The sequence below is a fragment of the Somniosus microcephalus genome, chromosome 7 (genome assembly GCF_052327205.1).
Source record: "Somniosus microcephalus isolate GS21.2 chromosome 7, FLI_Smic_1.0, whole genome shotgun sequence".
Taxonomy (NCBI): domain Eukaryota; kingdom Metazoa; phylum Chordata; class Chondrichthyes; order Squaliformes; family Somniosidae; genus Somniosus; species Somniosus microcephalus.
In genome coordinates, this window is record NC_140993.1 from 88,697,607 (window position 1) to 88,724,844 (window position 27,238).

General features: G+C 45.6%; 1 protein-coding gene across 1 annotated transcript in view; it reads left to right on the forward strand.

The window, feature by feature from the left end:
- Positions 1-27,238, forward strand: part of mmp16a (matrix metallopeptidase 16a (membrane-inserted)) — a 326,220-nt gene that overhangs the window by 288,019 nt on the left and 10,963 nt on the right. The window contains exon 8 of the mRNA XM_085992713.1: positions 9,751-9,901. Within this exon, the coding sequence (XP_085848839.1) occupies positions 9,751-9,901 (151 nt within the window). The remainder of the gene's footprint in view (positions 1-9,750; positions 9,902-27,238) is intronic.

Consider the following 27,238-nt stretch of genomic DNA (forward strand, 5'->3'; position numbering starts at 1 on the left):
TCCCAATCTATTGCCGTTCAGATAATCTGCCTTCCTGTTTTTGCCACCAAAGTGGACAACCTCGCATTTATCCACATTATACTGCATCTGCCATATCACCCAACCTGTCCAAATCATACTGGAGTTTCTCAGCATCCTCCTCACAGCACACACGCCCACCCAGCTTTGTGGCATCTGCAAACTTGGAGGTATTACATGCAATTCCCTCGTCTAGATCATTAATATACATTGTGAATAAATGGGGTCCTAGCACCGATCCCTTTGGTACCCCACTAGTCACTGCCTGCCACTCGGAAAAAGACCCGTTTATTCCAACTCTTTGCTTCCTGTCTGCCAACCAGTTCTCTATCCAAGTCAGTACCTTGCCCCCAATTCCATGTGCTTTAACTTTACACGCTAATGTCTTACGCGGGACCTTATCAAAAGCCCTCTGAAAGTCCAAATACACCACATCCACTGGTTCTCCTTTATCTATTCTACCAGTTACATCCTCAAAAAATTCCAGTAGATTAGTCAAGCACGATTTACCTTTTGTAAATCCATGTTGACTTTGTCCGATCCTGTCACTGTTTTCCAAGTGCTCTGCTATTACATCTTTTATAATGGACTCTAGCATTTTCCCCACTACTGATGTCAGGCTTACCAGTCTATAATTCCCCGTTTTCTCTCTACCACCTTTTTTGAATAGTGGGGTAACATTAGCTACCCTCCAATCCATGGGAACTGTTCCAGAGTCTATAGAATTTTGGAAGATGACCAGCAATGCATCTACTATTTCTCAGGCCACTTCCTTAAGTACTCTAGGGTGTAGATTATCAGCCCTGGGGCCCTGGGCCTTCTATTTTCTATTCCATTTACTAATCATAAATGTAATTAGCCGCATTTGGATTCGCAATTAGCCACATGTGGCTAGTGACTAAAGTATTGGACAACACTACCATAGACCGAGCCTGATGAAGAATATTGCAACTCATGTTAATAGTATTCAGGTGATGAATATCAATTGGATGTTAATTGTATTCAGGTGGTGGGTATTAATTGGGGACTCGTGTGTTCATATATATGGGAGCAGGAGGCAGGGAGCTTATCTTGGAGGTGCATGGTATATAATGTGTGTCTCTGTAAATAAAGGCTTGTAAGTGACTGAATAAAGGCTCTAGTATTCTATTCTTCACCATCTGACTTTTACAACCCACTACCAAGTTTTAATATGTAACTATTGAATGTTCTATGGGTGTTGTTCACAGGGAGTCAAGATCAAGTGTAAGAACATAAGAACATAAGAAATAGGAGCAGGAGTAGGCCAATCGGCCCCTCGAGCCTGCTCCGCCATTCAATAAGATCATGGCTGATCTGATCCTAACCGCCAATCTACTATCACAGAACCATCTCCTACCCACAGGGCCATGTCCGATCCGAACCTGGACTCATGTCCAAATTCCTGCCCGCTCCCCGTAACCCTTAATTCCCTTTACTTCTAGGAAACTGTCTATTTCTGTTTTAAATTTATGTAATGATGTAGCTTCTACAGCTTTTTGGGGCAGCATATTCCATGGACCTACCACCCTCTGAGTGAAGTAGTTCCTCCTCATCTCAGTTTTGAAAGAGCAGCCCCTTATTCTAAGACTATGCCCCCTAGTTCTAGTTTCACCCATCATCGGGAACATCTTCCCCGCATCCACCCGATCCAACCCCTTCACAATCTTATATGTTTCAATAAGATCGCCTCTCATTCTTCTGAACTCCAATGAGTAGAGTCCCAATCTACTCAACCTCTCCTCATATGTCCATCCCCTCATCCCCGGGATTAACCGAGTGAACCTTCTTTGTACCGACTCGAGAGCAAGTATGTCTTTTCTTAAGTATGGACACCAAAACTGTATGCAGTATTCCAGGTGCGGTCTCACCAATACCTTGTACAACTGAAGCAATACCTCCCTATTTTTATATTCTATCCCCCTAGCAATGAAAGCCAACATTCCATTGGCCTTCTTAATCACTTGCTGCACCTGCATACTAACCTTTTGAGTTTCGTGCACCAGGACCCCCAGGTCCCTTTGTACTTCAGAACTTTCCAGTTTCGTCGTCATTAAGATAATAACTTGCTCTACGATTTTTCCTGCCAAAGTGTATAACCTCACACTTTCCAGTATTGTATTCCATCTGCCAAATCTCTGCCCACTTACTTAGCCTGTCTATGTCCCCTTGCAGGTTTTTTATGTCCTCCTCACTCACTACTTTCCCTCCCATCTTAGTATTATCTGCAAACTTTGATATGTTACACTCGGTCCCCTCCTGCAAATCGTTAATATAGATTGTAAAGAGTTGGGGACCCAGCACTGACCCCTGCGGAACACCACTCGTTACTGATTGCCAGTCTGAGAATGAACCATTTATCCCAACTCTCTGCCTTCTGTTAGATAGCCAATCCTCTATCCATGCCAGAATATTACCCCCAATCCCGTGATTTTTTATCTTAAGCAATAATCTTTTGTGTGGCACCTTGTCAAATGCCTTTTGGAAGTCGAAATACACTACGTCCACTGGTTCCCCTTTATCCACCCTATATATTACTTCCTCAAAGAACTCCAGCAAATTTGTCAAGCATGACTTCCCCTTCATAAAACCATGCTGACTTTGTCCTATTAAATTATGATTATCCAAATGTCCTGTTACTGTCTCCTTAATAATGGACTCCAAAATTTTACCTACCACAGATGTTAGGCTAACCGGTCTATAGTTTCCAGCCTTCTGTCTACTGCCCTTTTTAAATAAGGGTGTTACATTAGCAGTTTTCCAGTCGGCTGGGACCTTTGCTGAGTCCAGGGAGTTTTGGAAAATTATTACCAATGCATCCACAATCCCTACCGCCACTTCCCTCAAGACCCTAGGATGTAAGCCATCAGGTCCAGGTGATTTATCCGCCTTGAGTCCCATTATTTTACCGAGTACCACTTCCTTAGTGATTTTGATCGTGTTTAGCTCCTCCCCCCTATAGCCCCCTGTTTGTCCAGTGTTGGGATATTCTTAGTGTCCTCTACTGTAAAGACTGATACAAAATATTCATTCAGTGTTTTTGCCATCTCCATATTTCCCACCATTAATTTCCCGGTCCCATCCTCTAAGGGACCAACATTTACTTTAGCCACCCTTTTTCTTTTTATATAACTATAAAAACTCTTATTATCTGTTTTTATATTTTTTGCTAATTTACTTTCATAATCTATCTTCCCTTTCTTAATCAACCTTTTTGTTATTTTTTGCTGTCTTTTAAAGTTTTCCCAATCCTCTATCCTCCCACTAGATTTGGCTACCTTATATGCCCTTGTTTTTAGTCGAATACTATCCTTAATTTCTTTACTTAGCCACGGATGGCTGTCTTTTCTTTTACACCCTTTTCTTAGTGGAATATTTTTTTTTTGGAAGTTGTAAAATAACTCCTTAAATGTACACCACTGATCATGTATCATCTTACCTTTTAATCTATTTTCCCAATCCACTCTACTCAATTCCGCTCTCATACCTTCATAGTCTCCTTTATTCAAGCTTAGCACGCTTGTTTGAGATCCAACCTTCTCACCCTCTAATTGAATATGGAATTCAACCATGTTATGGTCACTCATTCCAAGGGGATCCTTTACTAGGACATTTTTAATTAATCCTGTCTCGTTACACAGGACCAGATCTAAGGTTGCTTGCCCCCTGGTCGGTTCAGTTACATACTGCTCAAGAAACCCATCCCTAATACACTCAATGAACTCACCCTCAAGGCAGCCCTGCCCAATTTGATTTGTCCAATTAATATGATAGTTAAAATCCCCCATAAGTATAGATGTTCCCTTATTACAAGCCTCAACTATTTCCTGATTGATACTCCGTCCAACAGAGTTGCAACTGTTCAGAGGCCTATAGACTACACCCACTAGTGTTTTTTTCCCCTTATTATTCCTTACCTCCACCCAAACTGTTTCATTATCCTGATCTTTTGACCCAATATCATTTCTCTGTATTACAGTGATTCCTTCCTTTATTAACATAGCCACCCCACCTCCCCTTCCTTCCTGCCTGTCCTACCTGAGCGTTAAATAACCTGGTATGTTTAATTCCCAGGCATTGTCACCCTGCAGCCATGTTTCTGTAATGGCCACAAGATCATACCCATATGTAGTTATTTGTGCCATTAACTCGTCTATTTTGTTACGAATGCTACGTGCATTCAGATAGAGAACTTTCAAATATGTTTTGTGACACTTAGTTCCTGCTTTTGCCCTTTTTATTACTTTACCTTTTACTCCATACCTTCTGCTCCTTCCTGACACGCTCTGGTTTTTAATTTCCCCACTGCTACCTAAGTCTATGACCTTCTCTGTTGTCATTTTTATTATTTGCTCTCTAGGAACCTCCCCCCCCCACTAGTTAGTTGGCAGGCGGGGGGATAAGTGGCCCAGGGCTGAGTGACAACTGCAATGTTGGAGGACAGAGGGGGATGGTAGAGAAGGAAGGTAAAGTAGATTTAGAGGTTCCCCAAGGGGGGGAAGGTGGAGAAGGAAGGTAAGGTAGATTTAGAGGTTGATGGGGAAGAAGGTAGCGGAGGATTAGAGGCTGTGGATGGCAGGGGAGGTAGAACAGGGTTAGAATTTGGGGGAAAGAGGGTGGTAAAGTAGGGCTTGAGGCTGAGGTGGGGAGGTGAAAGGTAGGGTAGGATTTGATCCTTGGGAGGGAAGGCAGTGGAAGGTTGGAAGCTGCGGAGGAAGGGAAAAGATAGAGCAGGGTTAGCATTACAATGCTATAAGACACTGGTCAGAGCCAACACTAGGAATCATTTGTGTGATATTTTCCCTGTATTGACATAATGAAGCTTTGAGACCGTGGACAGGGGTTCTGATACCACTAAATTTACTATCGGATATATGTAGGTTCCTTTAACATTCATTTTATAAAGCTTATCTAAATAGGCATTCATCTTACAAAAAAATGCTACAAAAAAATGCTACATAGGAAAAACAGAAATAATTTACTTTTTTCCCATTTGGAACTCTTTATACATACATTCAACATATGTGCAGAAGTGAATTATCAGCTAAATGATTAGAATTTTACAAAATTAATAGGTATCAAGAATTAGGAACATCCAATAGTCATAAGCTCTGGTAAGAACAGCTTCTGGTTTTACTGATTATTTCAAAATTTACCTAGGTTTTGGGGTCCAATTTTTTTCCACCAAATTTCTCCCATTTTTAGTCTAGAAATAAAATGTGAATAAAATCCCCCTCAAAAAACTTGGGTTGTTAAATTGGCAATGAAACTGACATTAATGACTCTTTAAATATTTATAAGACCTTTGTTGAATGTTTTGTTAATTTATACTTAGAAAGGAAGAAATTTATACTTAGAAAGAATAACAACTCAAAGCAAGGTACTACACAATGCCTTATCCCTATTATTGTTAGGGATGTTACAGCACTGTAATCTCTGCTAGGACTGTATGTATGTCCCAGAGCCTGTAGATGGTTAACAAGGGCTGGGACTCCCATCATTTAATTTCCCACTAATAGCCTTACTGCACATCTGCAAAGTTTCAACACAATATCTCATGGCAACATGCCTCCAAATGATTAATATTCATATAATAATAAAGGAAGTAGTACATTGTCCACAAAAACCTAACATGTATATTTTGAAACATTATCATAAATCACTATTGCTATGAAAATTGCAGGAAGCAGCACTGAAAAGAGCCCGAAGTCAGCAATTATTTCCTTCTTTCAGGAATTTGCATTTACATAGATGGACTACTTGTATTTTCCTTGATGAAATCTACTGTTGAAAGGGTTTACCCTTTTGAGGCAGCATCCTTTCCATAACAAGGCTTCCTCAATGAGACTGAAAGTTGTTTTCTACACCCATCAGTCATCCAATTTAATGACCATTAGGCTGCAGATAGGTTGACACACAGACCATTTGCCATAATGTTCATACATCAATAAAGAGGCTCAGAAGTACAGCCTGTTACTAAATTACAGGTTAGTTTATTATGAAATTTTTGTCTTGTCTGTTAGGTGAAATAGAAAACCACTTTAAGCTATTAATCAGCTGTTGGAAAGATGCTCTGGACTGTAGGAGAGAATTTTAAAATATTGTAGCTCTTCCTCCTCTAAAAGGAAACCAGTGCGCTCCCAGTATAACAAATCTGCTGGAATGAGCTTGAGAAAAATCAGGTAGAATGACAGGAAATTCCTTGCGGAACTGCTAACCATGAGCAGTCAGACATTCAACTCCTGCTGATGCCGGAAAAATAGTGAGGAGCTCAGCGACTCGGAAACTCTCTTACAGCTGAGACTGCTGCAGTCCACCAACGCCTTTTGAGAGTTACAGTGAAGCTGTGAGTCAGTGGTCGAGTTGTTCCAACAGTGAGTGGCATTGGAGACTGGGTGGTCTGTAAACAGCTCCCCCCAAACTGATAACCATTCCAGCAATAAAAGTACAGCAATAGTTTCAGCTAAAATGCTTCAGGCAATGACGCAACCTCTTTAAAAAAAATGGAACCATTGCAAAGCTTCATTAAGCTGCAGAATCAGAGTTTACTAGCCATTCACACTATATATATGTAAAAAAAAAGCAATTATAATCCACGAGTTCAGTTTTCCCGGAGGGTTCTTCAGTTCTACAGCATTTTCAGATTGCTATGACAGGAATTTGTTTTTAGCTTAGTAATATATATTTTTCCCCCCAATTGATCCTAGTCTCAGTATTTATACCTACAGGACTGACTTGTTGGTTCAGCATATTTTTAAAAGATTTTTTTCATACCTCTGCCTTGCCAGCAGAATGAGGGACTCATGTAACACTCAATGATAATCCTGGTCTGGCCATTTCTAGCAGCTGAAATTAATTTCCTTCAAAACCTCCATATTGTTTTCCTTTCTTACAATCAGAAGCCTAATAAGCCTTGACCAACATGACAAATAATCTGACTAGTGATCTTTGACAAATTTCAGGATATGGGCTTGTGTCTGACAATATCATTTGCCAGGTTTCTGACATGTATTGATGAAGATGGAAATAATATTTTTAGGCTCTAATGATGAGATAAATCTACCAGCAGTTATGAGAATGAGCAGCTTTATGTGACTACAAACATGTATAACTGAATGCACCTCCTTGGTAAGCACAATTAAATTCCGATGCTCGGTAGCACTGAGGACTGGAAACAGCAATTCTCCACACAGCAGGGTCTCTTACTGGTCTGGCCTCTGCCATCACAGTGAGTCTATCAGACTGTGAACATAGGCAGCGTGTTTCCCAATGGGAAAGGAGAGCAAATTAGCTGTTGAGTCACCTTAGACTACTCTCACACATCCCTTAGCTGCATGTGCAAGCAGAGATCACAAAGCGGTTGCAATTCCCTATGGCACACCTGCACATTTTGCCTAGCACAATTTGCTCTGGCAGTGCACGGAGAAAACTTCCCTGGGTCTTCCACTGTTCCCTCATTTAAATGCAGTTGGTGCAATCCTAGCACAATTTGCATCATCCACTGGGAGCACAGAGGTCCAGATGTCTTGAGCAGGAACAGAAATGGCTGGTGCAGCATCTTAAAGAGGTACCTGCACTTTCTGTTGATGGCAGGGTTTGAAACTGAGCATTTTCTGTTTTGTTTTGTGCTGAGATGAGGAAGAAGACGAATGCCCAGGGCCAAGCAAAAAAACCTATGTCAGGAAAAGTGTTTTGAATGGTAGGATCTATCAATAAAGTTCAAATCAAATGGCAACAAATAAAACATCCAATCAATGGTGCAATGCCAAGACACAAAAGCAGAAAAGAAACAGGATTAATCTCATTGAAAGGCCAGTTGGGACAGTTTTAAGACTACTTCCGGTTGTTATACTTCAAGTTTGAAAGACACACAGTGTTGGCCTTGGGCCAAGGGTGCAGCGCATCAGGATTCCCATGGTAGCAAGGACACATCCCCAGCACACCCCAAATAAATGCTGTAATGAGACTTACACCATGGAGCAGTCCAAAGCACCTATGGACCCAACACATCAGAAAACACACGGTGCACAGAAGTGGAATTTTAGACCCAAAATATGAGATTCAGATGAAGAAGGCACTTTTGCCCATTTTATCACATTCTTCCAATATACCAACCCATTGGCCTGAGTACAATCCATGAATCCTGGACTCCCGTGTACAGGTCTCCTGCCTGCCATCCCAGCAGGGGAAGGGCACATGGAAGGTAATTGAAAAAACTATGATTTGACAAGATGATCCATTTATAGCTATTGTGAAAAAAATATTTCTATGCATCACGATAGTTTACAGACCATCCCACTGAAAGATTTGGTTCAAGAATGATAACATTTTTTCAGCTTTGTCTATATCTATAAAATTTGTCACAATGAAACTTTAGTTTCATATGGTCCGCCATACCTATTACAGGCGATGCTCTATTGTAATTTTGAAAATCTGAGCCTTTCTTTAGAAAACTTGAGGGAAAACTACACAATGTCGATAACAACAAATGGTAAAATATCCATTACATGATAACACCCACTGAGAGCTGTTCAACAACAACAACAACTTGTATTTATATAGCACCTTTAATGTAGTAAAATGTCCCAAAACACTTCACAGGAGCATTATCTAGCAAAATTTGACACCGAGCCACATAAGGGCATACTAGGGCAGACTTGGTCAAACAGCTAGGTTTTAAGGAGCGCCTTAAAGGAGGAAAGAGAGGTAGAGAAGCGGAGAAGTTTAGGGAGGGAATTCCAGAGCTTAGGGCCTTGGCAGCTGAATGCACAGCCGCCAATGGTAGAGCGATTATAATCAGGGATGCTCAAGAGGCCAGAATTGGAGGAGCACAGATATGTCAGAGGGTTATAAGGCTGGAGGAGATTACAAATATAGGGAGGGGCGAGGCAGGGAAGGATTTGAAAACAGGATGAGAATTTTAAAATCAAGGCGTTGCTTAACCGGGAGCCAATGTAGGTCAGCGAGCACAGGGGTGATGGGTGAAGGGGACTTGCTGCGTTCTAGGGTACAGAAAGCAGAGTTTTGGATGACCTCAAGTTTATGGAGGGTAAAACGTGGGAGGCGGCCAGGAGTGCGTTGGATAAGTAATGTCTAGAGTTAAAAAAGGCATGTCTTCAGTATAGAACAACATTGTTTGAGGCCATCTGAATTCTAATCCCATTACAGTTACTTTAAATACAATAGAACATAAAGGATCAAAGATCCAATTATCTGTTTCCCCAATTATTTATCAAATTGTTTGTGGGGAAAAACCTTGTGCAAGACATTGCCGCATTGCACATCTCATGATCAACAATCTCCTCCTGTCTGATATGTATCAGCTTCACAACTACTGAAGACTTAATTAATTTTCTGCTTATTTGTACTTGACTTGTCTTTATTCCAGTCTAAAAGCGTTTCTGTACCATACATGCAAGACAGAAATGTAGACACTCAATTATACACAAGTGTCTGTTGCTCACCCTTCTATTATACTGTAGTAACAATGACAGAGCAGAAAACGCTGCAATGAAGGAAGTACAGCTCTAACCTGTGTTTTTGGAGCTTCAAATGGAGGCGAGTTATCATCATAGCAAATATATCTCGCAAACAGCAAAATGACGACCGTCTCTTTTAACAAGACACAATTATACCTAGGAGACAGGCATTTTTTAGCTTAATCATTTACTCAATAGAACTAAACTAAGAATGTTACAAATCATTTTCTTGTAGGGAGTAAGTACTGGGTCTTTAAGGAAGCTACGCTGGAGTTAGGATATCCTCAGAATGTGGTGGAGCTAGGAAGTGGAGTACCTTCCCAGGGTATTGACACAGCAGTGTGGTGGGAAGACGTTGGTAAAACCTACTTCTTCAAAGGAGACAGGTTAGTGCCTTTGCCTGTTGAATGTGCATGATAAATCAAAGTGATTAATGTGCTTTTATGTGTTGGTCTGGATGGATGACTTGTGATGTATGTGAGCAGCCTTTAACTGGAGAGTGAAGATGAAAGTCCTGCTTACACAGAACTTTTTCCACACAAATTCATCATGCAAATAAGGGTTAACATGTTTATACAATGGTACACAAACAATCTATTGTCCCTTAGGACTAAGTCTATTGAACTCATCATTCGGTGCACAGACTAACCTTTGGTAGAAGCTAATTCCTCTTGGGATTTGCGCTGTACAAGTGCGGCAGTGGCTTTAAGTATTGCGTGTGTTTGCCAAACTTTATCCTGTCAAGCTCTTATGTAATGTTACGAAACACCAGAGAATTCTCAAGCACATCACAGATTCACATTAGTCATTCCCGTTGTTGTTTGACTCTGGCCTTACAACATAAAAATTTTGTATCTTCCTGTCGTCAGTGTTAAATATTTTATTTGACACATCACCTGCTTATTTTGAGAATGTTGAACCCAGTTTACATTATGCAGCTCATTCTGGTGCAGCCCTGGTATAAATTTACCTCAAGCAATTTTTATAATGTAAATCCCTCACCTTGGTAATTGTCCAACTGGCACCAACAGCCACCTCTTTGCCTGTAGGCTTCATAACTAGCATTGGCATAATGTAAATATGGTAATTGTGTGCCACCTGAGTCTGCCATTGATCTGCGAGATTTTGTCTGGGTAAACGTGGATGTCAGTGCGATGATGTGGTATATATCAACTGTCATTCTGCCAGATGCCTCTGCAGGTAGGCTATTTGAAGCTGAAGTTATCATTGGTGTAAATGTAATTCAATACTCCCATTAAGTTCAATGGGGGTGAAATTCAACTTCAGCGGGGGCACAAAATGGGCAGTTGCAAATCAGTTGCCTATTTATACACCCCGCCCGATTTTCCTTTCCATTGACATTATAGTGATGTTATGCAGGGTGTCTAACAGGCAGCCGATTCACCATTGCCCATTTCGTGCCCCTAACCAAGTTGAATTTCACCCAAAATAACTATATAAAGATAATTATAGAATGGTGTTAAGGCACAATACAGTTAGATTAAAAATCCATTGTTTAACTCCATTGATAACTCAGTTGGTTTATCCAGTAAACAGTCGAACTATGCATACTAGAGAAGATCCCATGTTTGGTTCTTAGTCTGTGCTGCAGTGGTTGATCCTAATCAGAGCTATAACAGAGGTGCAACAATTAGCCTCAACACTCCCTTGATAGCATGCAGGTTTACTTAATTTATGATTATTAGTGCCCCACACCAATTTGGAGACACTAGCTTCTGCTGGTGAAACTGCCTTGCAGTGTTAACAGAAGAATAATGGAATTGACAATAAAAAAATTGTAACTGTTGCTAGGCTGGCACCTTCTGGCAATCCTTCAAGCAGTTATATTTTGATCAACCTGAAATAATTTTTGTGAACCAGGTGCCTCGAATTTTGGGGGTGTAGCGCTGGCCATTAAGGACAGTTTTGTTGAAAAAATGGCAGCCGCCTCGCTTCTGCCTGCTTCCAGTGTGGAACACGGCGGCCGCCATTTTGGAGAGGTCGTTAGCGCTGCTGTTGCCTGCGCTCACCTCTCACATGTAAATATGCAGACCATGACGTCAATTGGCGTGCAACACCTGAATAGATGCACGACTGCGATTTTAGACATCGCCGCTCTCCATACCTCCCTCTCCTAGTCATGCACTGAAGAAACGTGCATGCAGCAGTACTACAGAGATGCCGTCTGCACTTCTTAAAGAAACGCACATATCTTTTAGGTAAGTTTAGACTTCGGCTGGGAGTGTGAAATCTGGTGTTTCTTCTTCTTCACTCTCCTGTCCTTCTTCTTCGTCAACCACTGGCTGGACAGGCTAGATTTCCTGGGTGTCTGAAATGACGACGGCACAAGGGTAGGGTTGTGGTGAGGGGAAAGCGGGAAAGTACAGGGCACTATTTCAAAATTTGCAGATGACACAAAACTTGGAAGTATAGTGAACAGTGAGGAGGATAGTAATAGACTTCAAGAGGACATAGACAGGCTGGTGAAATGGGCAGACATGTGGCAGATGAAGTTTAATGCAGAAAAGTGCAAAGTGATAGATTTTGGTAGGAAGAATGAAGAGAAGCAATATAAACTAAAGGGTACAATCCTAAAGGGGGTTCATAAACAGAGAGACCTGGGGCATATGTGCACAAATCGTTGAAGATGGCAGGGCAGGTTGAGAAAGTGGTTAAAAAAGTATACGGGATCCTGGGCTTCAGAAATAGAGGCATAGAGTACAACAGCAAGGAAGTTATGATGAACCTTTATAAAACACTGGTTCAGCCTCAACTGAAGTATTGTGTCCAATTCTGGGCACCGCACTTTAGGAAGAATGTGACGGCCTTAGAGAGGGTGCAGAAAAGATTTATGAGAATGGTTCCAGGAATGAGGGACTTCAGTTTTGTGGATAGACTAGAGAAGCTAGGGTTGTTCTCCTTAAAGCAGAGAAGTTTGAGAGGAGATTTGATAGAGGTGTTCAAAATCATGCTGGGTCTAGTCATAGTAGATAGAGAGAAACTGTTCCCATTGGCGGAAGGATTGAGAACCAGAGGACACAGATTTCAGGTGATTGACAAAAGAACCAAAGGCGACATGCGGAAAAACTTTTTCACGCAGCGAGTGGTTAGGCTCTGGAATGCACTGCCTGAAATGGTGGTGGAGGCAGACTGAATTGTGGCTTTCAAAAGGGAATTGGATAAGTACCTGAAGGAAAAAAAATTGCAGGGCTACGGGGAAAGGGCAGGGGAGTGGGACTAGCTGAAGTGCTCTTCCAGCACGGGCTTGATGGCCTCCCTCTATGCTGTAACCATTCTATGATTCTATGAAAGCAAGAGGTGCACGCTTACACCATGCGCAGCTTGTACATCAGAAGCGATTGTGGGATGAGGGGGAAATGGAATGTGAGAAGGAGGATGATGTATGAGAATGCCGGCATCTTGCATTCTTTCAGCCCTGCCACTGGCCAAAGGCTCAGCCATGCCCATGCCAAGAATGGCCAGCACCATCTCCTCCAAGCGGGTGAGGTGAAGCTAGGAATGTGAGATGTCCCTTGCCTTTGGTAGAGATTGTTGCTAGGTGAATGATGGAGGCGGGACAGTCATGCATTGAGCAGTGTGTGAGGCTAGTGGTGCAGTTGGTAGGAGATGGCTTTTGAAGATGCATTCACTGACCTTTACCACTTGTCTGAGGTCATGAAACTTCTTTGGGCACTGGAGCCAGATGGTGGGGGGCGACACTGCTGGCAATGATGGCCTTGGCGATCTGGTCCCACATCCTTCTTTCTAGAGGACCTCTTGGCCCCCTGTAGGTAGAGGACCTCTCTTCTAGTGTTGACCCCTTGCACAACGTCCAAGAGCATGGGTGCCCTTTCCCTGGCCTGTTAAGCCATCTTTTATGTGCAGAAGGCAGTTCAGTTTTAAGTGCTAGTGACTGCACAGTTTTGAATGAGTTTTAATTTTTATTTCAGAAGGCAGTTCACCTTTAGGGCTCAAGACTGCCTTCAAAACTTGCTTTAAGAAAATGCAGCGTTGCTCCAGCGATGTGACCTTGGGCCTCCTGCTGAGCGTACAGCCTGTGAGCAGTGCAATAGTCACTGGGCTGTGTGCTAAAATCATTTAAATTAGCCGGCAGCACCCAGTTAACATGCTGCCTGCGCGTTCTAAATGGGCGCAAACAACTCTCACCCCTCAGTGCCCCCGCCCTTTTTGGAGCCTTATCGAATTTCGCGGCCAGGGATTCTTGTTGTCTCTTGTCCATGGTGGGGTTCAGTCACACAGATCGCGACTTCCCTGATTACTAGGGATCGTTCCTGTCTCCAGCAGATCCTGCAGCAGGGTACACGGAATGTTATGATGCACACTGACAACAGGCAAGGACTTAGAAAATCTACATGTGTCATCTTAAAACATTAATACTACTCACATCAATGCCTAGTAATTTATTCCACAAGTCCATTATCTTTTGAATGGAAAGGTTCTGACTGGCTTTTGTTGCTACTCCTTACTTCATAATTTTAAACTTTAGTTCTTTGGGTTTGACCTGTTCACCTATACCACAGTGAACATTGGCTCTGGATAAACATTGTCCCCTTTACAGTCCTGAAAATATCACCTGAAATATCTGAAGCAGAGGAAGGTACAATACTATGGGGAGAGAGAGGAACAGTTTGGATTGCTCTAGAAAAAGCCTAGCTTAGATACACTGGACTAAACGGCCTCCTCTATACTGTAAACATCTATGCTGTTGAATCCGTGATTCTTAAAGTATGATGTTTTCCAATAACTACACGGAGGCTGTAACTTAACAATCAACAGGTGTTTACTGGAGGAGGGTAGTCTCAAGACTGACAGTACAGAGGCATGCTCAAGGCTTATATACAGGTGTGGTCACTGCTGGTACTACAGTATACAGGAGCTGTAAAAGTAGTTCTCTCTTAAAGGTACATACACTACAATTCCTCCCCTTTTAGGTTAGCAGTACCCATAATATTCAAATAACAATTAACACTTTAACATGCACATTAAACAGAAATAGTCCATTTCAGTCTTTGGGGCGGCTTCCTGATCCTTCCTGGATAGCGCCTTTCCTGAGGTTCTTGTTCTTGGTGCAGAGGCGATTCTGGCCCCCTTTTGTCGGTTAGTTCATCAATTTCCACTGCTACCGTTTCTGAGGTAGATGCTACCGGTATGTCGGGTTCATCCCCAGGGACGCGAGATATGGGGTTGACTCATTCCTGTGACGCTAAGATCTGGTCGACGTGGCGTCTCACAATGTTCTCCCCGACATCCACTGTGTACATTAATGGCCCCTGCCGTGTGCATATCGTTCCGGGTTGCCATTTCTCTGTTCGGTAGTCATGGGCCAAGACTGGTTGTCCTACATTGAAGCTCCTTGTCGGCTTCTCATTAATGTGCTGGAATTGTTTATCCTCAACATTTCTTCGCACATTTGGTCTGAGCAAATCCAGACGAGATCTCAACCTTCGGTTAAAGAACATCATGGCCGGGGTCTGGTTGGTAACTGCATGTGTCGCATTTCTGTAGGCTAACAGGAAATTGTCCACCTTATGCTGTAGTGGAATTTCATCATCGCACATGGCCTTTATCGCCTTTTTAAAGGTTTGTACGAACCTCTCAGCCAATCCATTTGTGGCTGGATAATACGGGGCGGATGTGTAATGCCTTACCCCATTCCTTCTCATAAATTTCCGAAACTCTTCGGACACAAACTGTGGTCCATTATCAGAGCAAATCTGCCCTGGCAAGCCGTTCCTGGCAAAAATTGGTCCGTAGGACTGCAATCGTTTTCTCTGTAGTGGTTGAGGACATTTTTATCACCTCAGGCCATTTCGAGTGAGCATCCACTGCTATTAAGAACATTGAGTCCATGAATGGACCAGCAAAATCAATATGCACCCGTTGCCATGGAGAGGAGGGCCACTCCCATGGGTGTAGAGGGGCATGTGGTGGTGCATTTTGGACCTTCTGGCATCCTGAGCAGCTCTTGGTTAGGTCCTCGATTTGTTGATCGATCCCCAGCCACCACACATAAGCCCTAGCAAGGCTTTTCATTTTCACCCCTCCCAGATGACCTTCGTGAAGCTCATTGAGCACTCTCTCCCTTAACTTGGGTGGAATTACCACTCGGGATCCACACGTCACTGTCCCCTGGCATACTGACAGCTGTTCTCTTCTGGATGAGAATGCTGGCAACAGTGAGTCGCCATGTGTTGGCCATCCCCTCACCATCAAATCATATACCCGAGACAGTGTCGGATCATTGCGGGTCTCCTTCTCTATATCCGCGTTAGTTACTGGCAATCGTTCAATTATTGACGAATAAAATATCTCGATAGGGTCCACTGCTGGTGCTTCCTCCACAGTAGGCAGTGGCAGGCGTGATAGCCCATCAGCATTTCCATGCTGTTTCGTGCCTTTATATTCTATTTCATATTGGTTCGCCCCTAGAAAAAGGGACCATCTTTGTAACCGTTGTGCAGTCACCACCGGAACGCCCTTCTTTGGATTGAAGATGGAGACAAGTGGTTGGTGGTCAGTCAGCAAGGTGAACTTCTGCCCATGCAGATAGTGGTTGAATTTTTTTACTCCCCATACTAGGCTGAGGGCCTCCCTGTCAATCTGGGCGTAGTTGCGCTCGGCTGAGGTTAGTGACCGAGACGCAAAGGCTACTGGCCTTTCTAACCCGTCTGGGAATTTGTGCGACAGCACTGCTCCAATGCCATAGGGTGATGCATCACATGCCAACCGAATTGTTAGTGCTGGGTTGAAATGGGCCAACACCTCTTTTGATGTGATCAATTCTTTGCACTTTTGGAAAGCTCATTTACATTCGTCATTCCAATTCCATGGTACCCCCGTTTGCAGTAGGGTGTTCAGTGGGTGTAATACTGTAGACAAATTTGGTAAGAACTTATGGTAGTAGTTTACCAGCCCGAGGAACGACCTCAGTTGTGACACATTTTCCAGTGCTGGAGCCTTGACTACTGCCTCAATCTTTTCAGGGGACTTATGTAACCCCTCTTCATCAATAACGTGTGTGATGAAATATGCCATTCATCACTCATCTGTATTCTCTGTGTGATTGTGCCTGTGACTGTGGTTTAGTTTCAGTTTCATTTCCCTTACCTCAGTTCCGTTTCCTCACCTTGTATTGTATTGTGTGTAGGGCTCCGCCCATACCTGGCCCCTATGTAAGCAGGCTCAGTGTGCCTCACATCCAGTACTGCAGACCTCTGGATGGAAGACACCTCTCCACTGTGTGTTACCTTCTAAGTTAATAAAAGCCTTGTTTTGTTCCGCTAACATTGAGTCTCGGATTTATTGAGGCACATCAACGTGGCCACAATACGAGATCTGCTTCTGGAAAAACTCGCACTTGTGGTGATTAGCTCGTAGCCCATATTCCTTTAATCTAGTGAGCACCTTCTCCAGGTTGGCGAGGTGATCACTGTCATTTTCGCCCGTGACCAGGATGTCATCCAAATAACACTGGGTCCCTGGAATCCTTTGCAGGACTTGATCCATTGCCCTTTGCCAAATAGCCGGAGCCGATGCTACCCCGAACACCAGCCGGTTGTATTGGTAGAGACCTTTATGAGTGTTGATCGTGAGGTATTGTTTCGAGGCTTCTTCTACCTCCATTTGCAAGTACGCCTGGGCCAGATCAATTTTGGTGAAGCGTTTACCTCCAGATAGCGAGGCGAAAATATCCTTAATCCGTGGAAGTGGATATTGTACCGTGTGAAGGACTGGGTTCACTGTCACCTTAAAATCCCCACAGATGCGGACCTTCTTTGGTTCCCCAGGCGTATTACTCAACGACCTCTTCATTACAGGAACGATGGGTGTAGCCCACTCGCTCCAGTCTACTTTGGACAGTACTCCTGAACGTTCCAACCCTTCCAGCTCTGCTTCGATGGCTGGTCGGATCGCATAAGGCACCGGTCTGGCCTTAAAAAACTTTGGGCTTGCATTTTCCTCTATTTTAATCGTTGCTGTTATGCCTTTTAGTGTTCCGAGTCCCTCCTGGAACACTTCTTGTGCGTCAGTTAGCATTTTTGACAGTCGTCCAGGTGTGACGTCATCATCCTTTTTGGCCTCAACCTTCAGTGCCTGTATGGAATGCCAATCTAATTGTATCTTCCGGATCCATTCACGTCCTAGTAGTGGTGGTTCTCCATCTGGCAATACATATAGGTCCATTTTAGGTATTTCCTGGCCTTTGTATGTCACTTTCACCCTTATTTTTCCTTTGGGGTAGACTTTTTTGCCCCGTGTACGTCTTCAAGACAATCTCTGTAGCTTTCAAGGGTATATGTGAAAATAGCCGCTTGTAGTCCCTTTGGTTTATGACTGTTAGGGCTGATCCTGTGTCCAATTCCATTTTCACTTGGACTCCGTCTATCTTGAGTGTGACCCAGATAATCTGGTGATCCTCCATTTTGATTACCTTGTGTAATTTCAGACAACCCAGCTCCTTGCTTCCGGAGTCTGTATCACTTATCTGTTCGTCTGAACTACTGTCCATCACCTTATGTACCTTTTTGTACTTCTCCTGTGGAGATTTCTTGCTGCTGGTTTTCTTCCCTGACCTGCAGACTCTTGCTATGTGTCCTGCTTTTCCACACTGTCTGCACACTTGGTCCTTGAACCAACAATCCTTCTGGTCGTGTGTTGTTCTGCCGCAGCGATAACACTTCCCTGCTCCATATGACATTTCATTGGTGCCATATTCTTGCGGTCTCCGTTGTATCTCTGCAGCGCCCCGTGCAGCTGCTTTGTGTAATACTGCCATGCTGAAAGCCTAAGATCCTTTTCTGATTGAAGCTGTTTCTGGGTTTCTTCACTTTGAAGCCCACACACAAACTTGTCCCTTAATGTATCTGCTAGTCCCACTCCAAACTGGTAGTGTTTTGATAGCTTGCGCAGTTCCGTTAAATACTCAGCATTACTTTCGTCTTTATGCTGGTTCCTTTTGTGGAACTTAAATCTTTCTGCTATCAGCAGCGGTGTGGGGTTTAAGTGGTCCTGTAGGATTTCTACTGTGCTTTCGAAATTCTTATCCACGGGCTTCTCTGGGGTTATTAGGTTTCGCAGTAAGCCATAAGTTTTTGTACCCATGGAATTTAACAAAACCAGTGCTTTCTTAGCATCTGGCACTTCATTCGCCCTGCAGTACACCTCAATGTGTTCCACATATGTCGCCCAATCTTCGACTTCATTGTCGAATGCAGTGATACTGCCACTCTTCGGCATCCCTGAGTGTGCTTTAACTGTCTAAAATGGTGTCTCCCGCGCTCTCCCTTCTTCTCCGCTGGCACAAAATGGCGTCTCCCGTGCTTTCCTTTCTTCCTGCGCTCGCCCTTCTTCTCCGCTGCGGCTTCTAAAATGGCGTCTCTCGCGCTCTCCCTTCTTCTCCGTGGCTCAATGGCGTCTACCGTGCTCTCCGTTCTTCTCCCCGCGGACGCGGTTCAGCCCTTGAGCCCTGGCTGTGCTCTGCGCATTCTCCTGTGCGTCTTTCCTGTTGCCGTCGCTCGGTCTTGAACCCGGCTGCTGCTTTACCCTCTCTCTCTCTGTTTTGTTTTTCCTCGACGCCGCTCGGTTTTCAACCACCAGCTGCACCCTGTGCGCTTCACCCTCTCTCTTACCCCGTCGACGCTGCTCGGCTTTTTCTCTGCCATCGGTCGGCTCCAGCCGCCGCTGTCCGGGAAGGGTCTGCGCTGTACCTGTTGCCAGTCTGTTGCTGGATCGTCGTGGCTGGGGAACCAAGCCCGGCTCTCAACAGCCTCCCCTGCGATGTTCACTCTCTGCCGGATGACTGGGCGGTTGCTCGTGGTCGACGCCCGTGCTTCTGGCCTCGACTTTCTTCCACCGCCCTCCCGGAGCGAATCCTTGAAGGGAAATGCAGAGTTGCAGGTAGATTCGAATCGACCTCGTCGCCACTGTTGAATCCGTGATTCTTAAAGTATGATGTTTTCCAATAACTACACGGAGGCTGTAACTTAACAATCAACAGGTGTTTACTGGAGGAGGGTAGTCTCAAGACTGACAGTACAGAGGCATGCTCAAGGCTTATATACAGATGTGGTCACTGCCGGTACTACAGTATACAGGAGCTGTAAAAGTAGTTCTCTCTTAAAGGTACATACACTACATATGCTAGCTCTGTAACTTCCTCCAGCCCTCCAGCCCTCCAACCCTTCAAGATCTCTGCTCTCCTCCAATCCTGGCCTCTTGCGCATCCCCGATTTTCATCGCTCCACCATTGGCAGCTGTGCCTTTAGCTGCCTAGGCCTTAAGTTCTGGGATTCCCTCCCTAAACCTCTCCGCCTCTCTACTTCTCTCCTCCTTTAAGATGCTCTTTAAAACCTACCTCTTTGACCAAGCTTTTGGCCACTTGTCCTAATATCTCCTTATGTGTCTTGGTGTCAAATTTTGTTTGATAACGTTACTATGAAGCGCCTTAGGACATTTTATTACGTTAAAGGTGCTATATAAATGTAAGTTGTTGGTTTTTTGTTATGGTTCTAAACTTTTCTATTTTCCAAGGAAAATAGCTAACTTTCTTAGCTAACATAGTTCCTGAGAGCCGGAATCATTTAGTTGTTCTTCCATACCTTCTCCGGTGTAATAATATCCTTTCTCTGATCAGGTGACCAGAACTGCACATAGAACTCAAGATGAGATCTGATCAAAGCCTATACAGCATGAGCATAACCTCTTTTGATTTGTACTCTGTCCATCTGCTAATGCAACCCAGTTCCTCATTTGTCTTTTTTACTGCAGAGTAATCTGATCTGAAGTAGGCGGGCAGGAGGCAAGTTGGCTGGCGGTGCACTGTTAAATTGCTGTAATGGATTTGATGGTGACCCCTAGCACTACCTTTTTGGCAGCTACTTCATAGAGTAAATTTTAAATCAATTAAATATGCTCAGGCCACGACCTTCCTCACAGCTGCTCCTGCTCTGCCACCATACCTTCATCAGACGTACCGTGGAACCCTGTTTATCAACAAACATTGCACTTCTGGCAAAGTTACGGTGGCAGAGCAGAGAAAATTCCTCCTCCAGGTTTTATTTGTTCTAAATTCATTCACCATGCAGGATTTATTGTGGCAAATGCAAAGTAAGTCACTTGAAGTTCGTTGTGTTATTTGACTTTCTTGTTTCCTGATTCAGGTCTCATTTGCAACTGGAAACAAAAGGGGTGAAATTATTCTTATCAGCAAGCTAAGTGGAAAAAAACCAGTGTGAATACAGAGCAGGATATCCCATTTTGTATTCAGGCTGACTTTTTTGTTAAAGTGATCAACATGAGAAATTTCAGCCCCAGACTGTTCATTTATTCTGGATAGTATAGATATTACTTCAAGATTCTTGAAACCCTGAGCCTAGAAATTCAGTATAGCCACATTTGGGGCGCTACAGCCGGGCGTTCGCTAAATTTTGCGCCCGGCACAACTTAGCGCCACCTTCGCCGATATTCAGTTGCATCGCCCCAAGAGGTTGCTGCTGCGCTAAAGCAGGCGATGCACGACTATCATAAGGCGCTAAGCTGGCGAGCCGGGACGCTACCACCGAGGGCGGGTGCAGCGCAGGTGCGGCGAGTTGCTGATTGAAGGCAGACATGCTGGTGCCGGTAAGCTCTTAAAGGGGCAGGGTGGATTTGTTTGGCTGCCACGCCCTGCACACTGCAGCCCTGAAGCAAGGCCTGACCATTGCTGCTTCAACAGTTCAACGCCCAGGACAATGGAGAAGGCCAGGGAGAGAGTGCAGCCCTTCAGCGAGGGTGCCCTGAAGGTACTGGTTGGCGCAGTGGAGCGCAGGCGCCTTGTCCTCTTCCCTGATAGTGGCAGGAGGCCGCTGCACAACGAGTATCGAAAAGCCTGGAGGGAGGTGGCAAACAGGGTGACCTCCAACAGCGTGGTTGGCAGGACTCCTGTGCATTGCAGAAAAAAGTTCAACGACCTCACTCGGGTTGTCAGGGTGAGTACCCTTTCCAGTATCCTCCTCATCCCTGCATGTGCACCTCACTTTATGGCCAAACGGACCTGAAAGCCCTAATGCCCAGCCCTCATCCAGCAGCTATGAGACTGTCATGAAAATCACTTGCACATTCAGGACTTTACACACTGTCAGGGCTATTCCACCATGGGAGGCAGTGCAGGCAAGATCAGGGCTTCACACTGTCAGGGCTATTCCACCATGGGAGGCAGTGCAGGCAAGATCAGGGCTTCACACTGTCAGGGCTATTCCACCATGGGAGGCAGTGCAGGCAAGATCAGGGCTTCACACTGTCAGGGCTATTCCACCATGGGAAGCAGTGCAGGCAAGATCAGGGCTTCACACTGTCAGGGCTATTCCACCATGGGAGGCAGTGCAGGCAAGATCAGGGCTTCACACTGTCAGTGCTATTCCACCATGGGAGGCAGTGCAGGCAAGATCAGGGCTTCACACTGTCAGGGCTATTCCACCATGGGAGGCAGTACAGGCAAGATCAGGGCTTCACACTGTCAGGGCTATTCCACCATGGGAAGCAGTGCAGGCAAGATCAGGGCTTCACACTGTCAGGGCTATTCCACCATGGGAGGCAGTGCAGGCAAGATCAGGGCTTCACACTGTCAGTGCTATTCCACCATGGGAGGCAGTGCAGGCAAGATCAGGGCTTGACACTGTAGTTAGAGGCCGTCCTTTCTCTTGCAGGGCAAGCTGGCCCACAACCGAAGGCAGCAGCGACAGACCGGGGGAGGCTGTCCTGACCTCAAACAGCTCAGCGACCTGGAGCAGCGTGTGGAGTGCATTATGGCAGGCCGGCTGATTGGCCCCATCGCCAGTGGAGATGCCGACCCTGTTCTGGGCCCCAATGGTAAGGGCATCACCTTTTTGACCTCTCTCTTTCCACTTGCGCCTCACACCAGCATCCTTTGCCACTATCGAACCAATGCAGTGCATAGCAGCGCTCATGCCTCCCTCGCTGCCGCCCTGTCCTCACTCTAAAGCAACTCTTGTGCCTCCCTGCTTTCAGATGGTGAATCGCCAGGTGAGGAGGCGGGCCATCAAGCTGGCACTGGGACTGAATCGGAAATCGAGGAGGAGGAAGAGGAAGCCAGCCCATCAGTGACACCCTCAGCCGAGGCAGCCCATGGCCATGATGGGGACACGTCTTCCCTGGAGGGGAGCAGGGGGGAAGGGTCTGAGGAGAGTGAAGCTCCGTGGCCCAGCGGGCTGCAGCAACGTGGGAGAGGTGGGGAAGCTCGGCGGCCTTCTCCCTGGAGGGTGAGTGCGTCCTCCAGTCCTGCTACGGTGAGTGCAGAGGAGGTGCGGCTCCTTGCTGAAATGGGCGCCCAGGCTGAGCACAGGCACACTGAGCTCATGGCTGCAGTGGCAAGGATGCCTGACTCCATAGAGTCACTGACAAGGAGTGTACAGGAATTCGGGGCAGCACAGGCCAGGAGTCTGCAATAATTCAGTGCAGCACAGGCCAGGAGTCTGCAGGACTTCGCGGCAGCACAGGCTAGGAGTCAGCAGGACTTCGCTGCATCACAGGCGGCTTCCAGCCATGTGTTCAGTCGTGCCGTGCATTCACTGGCTGGTGTGATGCAGACACAGACCAGGGCCACATGGGCACTAACTGCTGCCACCCTCGCTGGATCGGCCAGGCATCGCCGGGGCACTCGCTGCGCCACAGCGGCCCAGCAGTCTGTGCTTCAGCAGATTGCTGTGCATGCTGCAGTGCTGGCCCGTGCGAGTGCCAGTGTATCAGCCGACCAGGGAGTGCCTGTGCTCTGTCAGGTTGGCAGCATTCCTGCAGCCAACACTGTCACTCCTCCACTGCAGCTGCCACCACCCGTAGGACAGACTGCTGCCGCCCAAGCAGAGTTGGAGCAGTCAGCAGCCGGCCCCTCCAGGCCCAGAGCTGGTCCAAACCGACCCCCAAGGGCATCTGCCATCTCACCATCTGACCCTCAGCAGCCTTTCCCCAGCCTTGCTGCAGCCACTGGGGTCCCATTGAGGAGGAGCTGCAGGGCGGGAAGGGGCCACTCGCGGAAGCGAGATGGATCACCCTCGCAGGGGAAAAAGTAGAAGGTGTGGCCAAATTATTTTTTTATATATGAGGCCGAGAGGGTTTTTTAATATATGAAGGCCGAGACTGCTGTGTTCCTTTATATATGAAGGCTGAGACTGTTGTGTTCTTTTATATATGAAGGCCGAGACTGTTGTGTTCTTTTATATATGAAGACCGAGACTGTTGTGTTCTTTTATATATGAAGGCCGAGACTGTTGTGTTTGTTTTTTATAAAGGCCGAGGATCATGGTCATTTTTGTTTAACTGCTTTTTGCATTTTCTGAAGGTTGTGAGAGCCAGTTATGTCTCTGACTGTTTTTTGGGGGGTTTCTCTCAATTAGTTTGTCATGCGGGAAGGGCACAGAGTTTGCACAGTAAAAAATTTTCTTTAATCGCATTGTCCATGTTTGCTTTTGTAAGTATTTGTTGCCTTGACCGGCTGAGGGCTTGCGGAGTGGCTACATTCATCTTCTTTCATTGGCACAAGCCATTCCCTGAGTGGGGGCCTAGAACTGAGTTGCAATAAGTCGCCGACGGATGGCCCTTGCACTTTGTGCCTCCCTCCCGTGCTGGTGCTCCTCCTCCTCCTCCTCCTCCTCCTCTGGTGGTCCGCCAGTGTCTGCTGGCAGTGGCTGAGTCCTGCGGATAGCCAGGTTGTGCAGCATGCAGCACACTACAACGAAATGGGAGACTCGCTCAGGCGAGTACTGTAGGGCTCCCCCGGAACGATCCAGACAGCGGAACCTTTGCTTGAGCACGCCGATTGTGTGCTCAATGATGTTCCTGGTTGCTTGATGGCTGTCATTGTATCGCTCTTCCGCAGGGGTGCTGGGCGCACGGAGCGGGGTCATCAGCTAGGTGCACAAAGGATAGCCTTTGTCCCCGAGAAGCCATCCTCGTGGGTGAGCCTGGGCTTCGAAAATGTCTGCCACAGAAGTCTGGCGCAGGATGAAGGCATCGTGGCTGCTGCCTGGAAAGCGGGCATTGACAGCTAGTATGAGCTGCCTGTGGTCACACACCAACTGCACGTTGAACGAATGGTAGCTCTTCCGGTTGCGGTAATCCTCGGCATTCTGCAGAGGTGCCCGCAAAGCCACATGCGTGCAGTCAATGGCGCCCTGCACCATGGGGAAGCCCGCTAATGCTGCAAATCCCATTGCACGCTCTTGCTGCTTGTCCAGGGTCATGGGGAAGGAGATGAACTGATGTCTCCTTCTGAAAAGGGCATTGGTCACCTGGCGGATGCAGCAATGTACCGCGAACTGGGAGATGTTGGCAATGTCCCCAGTAGCGGATTGGAAGGAGCCGGTGGCATAGAAGTTGAGAGCCACCTTCACCTTCACTGCCACCGACAGAGATGTCCTGCTCCTCAGCTGTGGCTGCAGATCTCTGCGAAGCAGGTGGCAGATCTCAGTGACCACCTCCCTTCTGAATCGCAGCCTTCGAACACACTGCTCCTCAGACATGTTCAGATATGAGAACTGCTGGCGGTATACCCTGGGTGGGTAAGGCCTCCTGTGCCGACGCCTGTTGGCCCTTCTCCATCTGGCCATGACTGGCACTCTCTCACGGCGTCTCTGAGCCCTTTGAATGCAATGCAGTAAGCCAACGTTTCCACCCATTGCAGCCCCCATTATATGTTTCGAATCAAGGCTATGGCACTGAACATTAAATCCAAGTGCAAAGCTCTGGCCTGAAGCCACAAGTACCTGTGCGAGCGTTGAGTCAAACCAGAAAGCTCTCTCCCTTTGTCTCTCTCCAAATATCCGTCTCTCACAAAGAAGGAGTGAAACAAAATGGCAGCCACTTATACTGCAGGAGGAGTCCCCTTTAATTAGCGCCCCCCGCGCCCCGCAGCGACTGGGAACCGTTCCCCTCTACCAGTCACTGGGGGCGCCAGGCGCACATAAGGGCGGCGGCACTGAAGTTCCGGTTCGGGGCGCACCAAGGGCGTTGCACCATGAAATGATGTCAGGATCTGTGCACGCAGCTGAGCGGGCGCTACAGTTTTGCGCCACCGCTAAATCTTAAGAAGTTCGCGAGAGGCGCAGATCGCGCCGCGCCCGGGCGCTAGCCGCTTAGCGCCCCACTTCTCCTCCTCCTAAGGCGCTAGCGGCTGGCGCTAACAACTGAATTTTTACAGAAGGACACCATATCACTGTGGTGTTATACTTTTCATGTAGACCTTTTTTCACATCAGTCACACAGTGAAAAATATACCTGGGGTAGACCAAATATTGGGCTATTGCCATGTTGTGTTGTTTTAGTATAGATTTTTTGTGCTAATCAGACAGTGTTTATTTGATGCAGTGACAATAAACTGTTGTAAAATAGGAGCTTCTGGAAGCAAACAGGCAATCAAGAGCTAGCTAATATTTGAGTAAAAGAAAAAGCAACTGGAAGAAAGGAAAATGAGAACAATAGAAACAGGAAAATACTCAAAGATGAAAATACATAAAATATAAGAAAAGGAAACTAAAGTCAAAGGAGTCAAAACAAAGGAACAAGAGCAAAAGCTAGATAAAAATGAAGGCATACAATGCAGCAAAAATTGGTATGACATTAAAAAAAGCCAAAGAAAAAATTATTCCAAAGAGTGAAAGGAAAATAAATGCAGATTAAAAGAAAGTTTACAAAAATGTATGTAATATTAAAGTGACAGCTTGATAGTTTGAAGCTAAGTGATAATAATTGTGTCCTGATTTTCCACAAATAGGTTGAGCTGACCTGTGGTGCAAGCTCGTATGCACCAGCAGCCCAGAGGATGGCTTGCGCAGACTTTGCTGATAGAAGACTTTCCTTTTTAATTTGTGTAGGCTACTAGCAAATGAAAAGCTTGCCCAAATACCTTGGCCCATAGGACACTTGGCAGGGAAGTGTAAAATCCAACAAGGCAGCAGCTCTTATAGGGCTGCAACTCGTCATTAAAAGGCAACTGTGATGGTAGAAAAACTTGACTAATTGGGGGTGATTTGATAATTTTATGCTCCTGGCAGGAAGCGTGTATTAGAAATTCAGGTGCACGCTGGGTATGATTGATCAACCATTAGTATAAAATGGTCAGAAAATTGTGCACGGCATGTGCCCAAATTTCTCAAAGGCACTGTCGTTGGGTGAGGGTTCCAATCAGGAGCAGAAAGCCAACAAACTACACCCATTGTTCACAATCGTACAGTGGAAATATGTGGGCAGCACAGTTACTTTTGATGCTGAAGAATTGGAGGTCCTGCCGCTGGAGGTGCGCCAAAGGAGGGAGATCCTATTTGAGACTGGAAGCCACACTTCAATAAAAGCACAAGTGCAAGCTGCACAGAATTAGCTCAATGATTGAGTCAGTGCATTCATCCAAGTTCCTCACACCTGGCTACAAATCAGGAAGAAGAAATTGATATTAGAAACACAGCCCAAAGCACTTGACAGACAATGAATTCCATTTGAAATGGACTCACAATTGTTTTTTAGGCAAACATGACAGCCAACTTGCATAAAGCAAGATCCTATGATGAGACAAATAACCACTTAATCTGTTTTAGTGATGTTGGTTGAAGGACGAATGTTGACTAAGACACCTGGAAAATTACATACCTTTCTTTGAATAGTGCCATGGGATTGTTCAGCAGGCAGGCAGGGATTTGGTTTATCATCTGAAAGACTTC